Source organism: Mixophyes fleayi, chromosome 2 (assembly GCF_038048845.1).
Source record: "Mixophyes fleayi isolate aMixFle1 chromosome 2, aMixFle1.hap1, whole genome shotgun sequence".
NCBI lineage: Eukaryota > Metazoa > Chordata > Amphibia > Anura > Limnodynastidae > Mixophyes > Mixophyes fleayi.
Window position 1 is genome coordinate 41,022,877 of NC_134403.1, and position 6,307 is coordinate 41,029,183.

A 6,307-nucleotide genomic window follows, 5' to 3' on the forward strand; every position below is an offset into this window, starting at 1 on the left:
TCCACCCAAACTTAATTTGGATGTGGTTCCCCTTTAATAATGACGTCATTATGTACAGTTTATGGAGCATGAAACAAATCAAAAAATAAGTAGCCAAATTACAATAGTATTGTAGCTCTATAGTATTAACCACACATATTCATCAACACGATCATTAACAATCTTCATAAGAAAGTGAGCTACTTGCAGGCAATTTAGCTAATCTGCATGACCATGTCTAGAAAGCCCTCCAACCACTTATTCCCCTAACTCCCACACATTTCTCTGATACATTTGTTTATAAGGCATTTAAACACATTACAAAGAATGGCATGTTTGCATAGCAGTACTACAGTCCATGTCTAGGCAGTGTGAGAAAGTTCAGTGTGTGAAACAAGTTGAACCACCAGAACACAGATAACAAAGTGTTAATAACTGAAAGACTTTAGCGCTCAAGCGAACTATCTCAACCATCAAAGACCACCTGGAAAACATAAAACTCTGTACTAGAATTTTTAATAAAAGAGCATAGAGATCAGGGGCTCTATTTGGATAATAATTATATTTTCATAATTGAAATCACATCCCTTTGCTGCTGCTCCTAGGGATATGGCAAAGTCCCTATAAAGTGATAGCACGTTTGGAAGAATAAAAGATGCACTGGGAATAAATCTCAGATCAATTTCAGCTCACAATTCATTAATGAATAATGTGTTATTATGGCAGAATTTGGGGGAGGAATTGGCTTAAACAAAGTAATGCAAATAAAACACTTATTTTAATTTGAATAAATAATAAATAAAACACACTGATAATGAAAAAACCTGTTTACAGCACACATAAAATAAAGGACTGTGTTAGCCTATCCTTACACTATAAGGTAGAAACATTGTTTTATTTTATGCACACATTAACCCATTTTTTACAAATGATGGTGCCTATACATACTGCATGCATGTCATATCTTGCTATTACAGTAAAAATGTATAACCAGGGTAGTTAATAATTCTGGCATAGTTTTTGCCTGGAAATGATTGTCCCAGTGGAATTGAATCATTAATGGAATCAATTGTGCTGGAATAACATTTTGGATACTTAAAATGATCCTGTCCAGCTACAGTGAACAGCCCAAAGTGTTTTACTTCCAAGACATATTAAGACATTAGAAATACCACACCACTGATGACATTGAAGTTTGCAGTAGTGGTAATTGTAAGTGAATAAAGTCCAAGGGTGTTATGTAATCAGCATTGAAATGTATCTAATGCCCACATTAACTAGATGTACTTTACAGTACAGTAAGGGGGCTCTAATATCTCACACAGTTGCACATCTCCATATAAATGCAATCATACTCAAGGTGGCACTCAAATGTATATACATAAAATAAATAATCTGTCCAAATGAACACATAATCACATATTACTATGAAAGAGTCACCAGCCATCAGTCATTAAAAATTAAGAAAATAAGTGGTCAGTATAAATCTGCATTCATCTGGACATTATTAAATTACAATAAGAACCCCTGTTTTTTTGAGAGTACACACCTTAGTTAAAATCCACTCCCCTTCTTCAGTAAATTATTTTATTCTGTCTAAAATCTGGTATAAACAAATGGTACAATTATATTAAAAGTTGTTAGCCCTCAAGTTATACAACTCATAGTACAGTCTAAGCATGTACAATCCACATGTAGATGACAATACAAGTGCAAAGACAAGCTACTATAATACAGGACACAAGGTGCAGCGGGTGTAATACTGCACACCTGACAAACATTCAGTACTTAGTCATCTCCAAATCTCACCTGAATTACTTTTTCTATGTAGTGTTGGTTCAATATTTAATGAACAAACCCATTAATGTATCTATTCTGAACATACTGTTGTCACATACTGTACTGTAACCACACACTTAAGTCTTACAAACCAGCAGGTAACCCCCAAATATGTACCTGACTACCAGCATCCCCAAATACCCAGACAGGTATTACAAACCTGACATGGGTTTGAGGAAGATACAATCAAAGATAAGTCCATAGGAAATTATAACAGAACCACATGTGATTAATGCAAATGCAGAAGAAATGTTACATATAACAGACTACAGCATGGATTAGTCTGAGTTACTCACCTGACGTCCTGATCCTGTTAAGGAAATAATATCGGTTTGCAAATTCATTCCCAGAGGAATGCAGATCCCGGGACTGACAGGGCTTCATCCAGGCAACTTTTCCAACCCCTCCCCTGACGGGGTGTCACTATTTCATCTCCTGCTGGATTCGGGGTCACCCACGGCAGCAGCAGCAGCAGCTGCCCCCCAGCCACCCAGCCAAGTCCTCCCGAGGCTCCGGAATAAGCAGATCTAGAGCTAGGAAGCAGATCTCAGCCGGGGCATCAGTGAGAGATGCGCCCGGTGTGGACGCTCCGGAGTCATTGGCACACAGCGCACGCATTGACACCTGTGTCCTCCTCCAGCTCTCAGAGCAGGGGGGGCTGCCGCTCACATCACGTGTCTGGCAGCTGGAGACAACATCTGGAGGGGATCCACCGAGATTAACCCCCTCCTCACCGACATTAACCCCCTCCTCACCGACATTAACTCCTCCACGCCGCAGGGCATCACTGCTCAATGTGCTACAGTCACCTTGTTCTCTTGCTGCCTAAGGGCTGGCTGTTAAGGTAGATTTCTTATAATACACTGTAATGGGGGCTGTTCATGACTAATAAATTATTTTACAAGTCTTCTCAATCTTTGTTGCAGCATAAGGTTGCTGCCAATAAAAAAAAGACTCAATTATTTTAATATGGAAGTGTTGCAGAACATTTCCAGATGGTTAAAATAAAGGTATTGGGGGCAGGGGGGCACATGCCCCCCGATCTGGTGCCATAATGGGCTACCTTGGGCTGGGTCACCTGCATTTTTTTTTATTCAAAATAGGCTGCTGAGTCGAGAGGCGAGTATTGCCCCCTGGCAGGGCCATCTTAACAACATTATGGGCCCCCGGGCAAAACAGTGCACCGGGGCCCATATATATATATATATATATATATATATATATGTGTGTGTGTGTAAAAAAAAAAAAAAGTGATTTCATAATATATATATATATATATATATATCACTGTTTTTTAACATGTACTCACTCAGCGTCCCTTCAGATAGAGAATAAAATACCCCTTAACTTACCTTTCAACCGCCTTGTTCTCCGAGTCCGATTCCCTTTTCTTATTTTTTTTGAGTCGCTGTCGCTGTTCTCTGTTCTGCGCTCCTCCATGATGTGCTCGCAGTGAATGTTGGTTGTGATGCATCACACCCGACATTCACTGCGAGCGCAGCACGGAAGAGGGGACCAGGGGGGGAGCTGGATCGCCACCTGACCTGATCACCCCCTTGCCCGCTGGGCCCCCGGGCACCCGCCCATCGTGCCCAGTCGGAAAGACGGTCCTGCCCCCAGGCTAAAATCTGCCAGCCCTCCCCTGATTGGAGGTGCCACTAAAAGTGACCTGTGATTGGTAGATGAGTGTTGCTGTAGGGCTCAATTACTAATATTGCTTTTAGGTGAACATTTTGCAATGAACTGAATTGACCAATCTGAAGTTAGCTTTTATATATCTAGTGCAAATAAGATGATGAAAACAAGTGTCTGCGTCTTGGTTGCTATAGTGTCGGACTCATGCATCGTATTATATTGGTCATTAATGATCCTTCCGCAGGGTCACCTACAGAAACCTTGTTACGACTTTTACTTCCTCTGGATAGTCAAGTTTGATCGTCTTCTCGGTTCATGTAGAGTTTGATGTACACCTGTTTTTTTGTGGGGAAAAGTGCGCTTGTGCACCAAAAAAGTGTACACATATGGAGAGGCAAAACAGGGGGAGGGAAGGAGTCGGCAACCATAGGCTACGTACAGTAAGGACGTGTTCACATAATTGACCTGGGTAGACCTGGGCATATGCGCAAATATACATCTCTCAGATGGCGTATCTGTTGCAGGCAGGGCCAGAGTGCACAATAAGCCCTTGACCTCTTATCCCCCGCTTTGAACAGAGCAGGGATTGTAATAGGCGTCTCAGAGCAGTGGAGACCCTTTGGAGTTGGTGCAACCAGCTAAAATGACGTTGATGATGACATCAGCACTATATAGCCACTTCTGTTTGGCTGAATGCATCCTAACCCCTCCCACCAATACTATTAAATTTAGTAGGATGACTTCTTTATTATATGAAGTTATGGCAGTCTGTTCACATTACTTCCATTTGGACTGCAGCTGGAAAGAAGACTTCCATTTGTTTTTAAAGGGAAAATCTAGAGAGGTTAGTATTTTATTTAAGTTGTGTTTTGTATTTAATTATATTTTATATAGAAAATGTGACTTACACATTTATTAATAATACTGTCAGACACAGTCGGCCCTTGTGTAAATTACACTTATTTTATTGTGTGCAATTAGGTTAATGCGTCTTTAGCATTTACTACTAACATGGTCATCATCATCATCATCATCTATATATTTATATAGCGCCATTAATTCCGCAGCGCTGTACAGAAAACTCATTCACATCAGTCAAGCCACGCCTCTTTGTTATCCCTACACTTTCTCTATGCTATCATGGTGCGTAAGTATACACACTTGTTACTATTGATGTAAACCTGGCATTGTAGAGCTAAACATATAGGACCTCATTTAGAGTCGGATGCAAATTCCGTTTTAGGCGCATCTAACCAAAAAACACTACCAGGCATGTGCAGAAAGCCCCAAATCCGCCTGCATCTCGGACGCAATTAACACTTGTGACAGCTTGCGACTCACTACGAGAGAATAGGAGGAACACGGATTTGTGAAGGCGTGACCATGTAAATACATCCTAGTCGCAGTGAGGCGCAGACGCAACACACGTCAAAACAGGGCTAAAGCTGTGCGGCAGGAATTAGGTGGCGCAAGCGGTTAGCTAGCTGTGGGAACTGCTCGCAGCTCCATAGGGTATTAAGAATGGGACACAACTGGGGTTGCTTGCCACTCATAATACCCTACCAAGCTGCGGCACACTCCCACTCCTACACTTCTTAAACGGACTTTGCGTCCGACTCTAAATGAGGTCCATAATGAGATGCGTTCAACTGGGTATAGGCACGTAAATGCACTTTCATTAATATATATTTTCCTGCTTACATTCGGGGCCTGAAGGCATCAAACTGTACGCGGCCCTCTGAGTAGGAGTGACTTGGACTTGAATCAAAGTGTGAGCAAACAAAAAGCTGGAAACCACAATATTTAGTTTAATCGGAACAATATTTAGAAATCAAATCGCACTGAAGTAATCAAACCCAGTAACTTGTGGAACTAAGGAAAAGTATATGCTCTATGATCTTACCTAAAATTAGTCTTATAAGAGTGATTAATTGTGCCTAAATCAGTAACTTAGCAGCAAGAGCTGATTATACTGTAGCACTCACTAAATTCTGTTCATTACTCAGTTGATACTACCAAATTACTTTCATTAGACAGATCTGAATGTAAGTTGCAGATAACTAACCTTCCTCTCACACAAATGAAATTCTTTATAACATTTGACATTCTTCTCCATTAAACATAAAAAGAAATCCAATTAATGTCACCAAGTGGACATGCCATTAGTATAATTCCCAAGACTAATTTACATATTATGTTTCTTTAGGTAAAGCCCAACTGAGAAGACTTATAATTAATCAGGGATCAAACAAGTGGAGCCATTGTCAACAGGAATAGAGATATATGTGAAATAGCTGGACTTGCATGAAAAGTGACCATGGAGGATAACGGAGAAGCCACCGGTTCCCTTCAGCCACCTAATAGGGCTCTATAAGAATGTTTGATGCCAACATGCCACTTATGCATTGCTTCATTCATTTCTGGATGAATGACGTGATCCCTATGGGGAAGAGCAGACGTTTCCTCCAGACCATACGAGGAGTCGGGCAGAGTCATGGGGTTCCTTGCAAAGTAATGAATAGGCCCACTAGTGCTCTTAATTTTGTTGACTAGCGAACAACCCAGATTTCATTTTACAGTGAGATGGCTGAAATGAGATAAATGGGTGAAAACTGCACATTTTTTGTGGCAAAATTTTTTTATGTTTGCACAAGCGATAAGATGGCGAAAATCATGTCTTATCTTCTACGTATAATAGGATGCATTTAGTGGCTTCCAGTCTGCCGAGATTGGCCTTGGTAGGCGTACTTTGCCTAATGTAAAAAATAGCTTCAAACTAGAGACGCTCACTGACCCCGTGAACCGGTTTTGGTTTTGGATCTGGATTAGCTTCGTGTTTTGGTTTTGGCAAAAC

General features: G+C 40.8%; 1 protein-coding gene across 1 annotated transcript in view; it reads right to left on the reverse strand.

Annotated features, from left to right (window-relative positions):
* Window positions 1–2,359, reverse strand: part of SGCG (sarcoglycan gamma) — a 333,094-nt gene extending 330,735 nt beyond the window's left edge. The window contains exon 1 of the mRNA XM_075198842.1: window positions 2,115–2,359. Coding sequence (XP_075054943.1) covers window positions 2,115–2,162 — 48 coding nt within the window. The 5' untranslated portion in view covers window positions 2,163–2,359. The remainder of the gene's footprint in view (window positions 1–2,114) is intronic.
* Window positions 2,360–6,307: the final 3,948 nt, after the last annotated feature.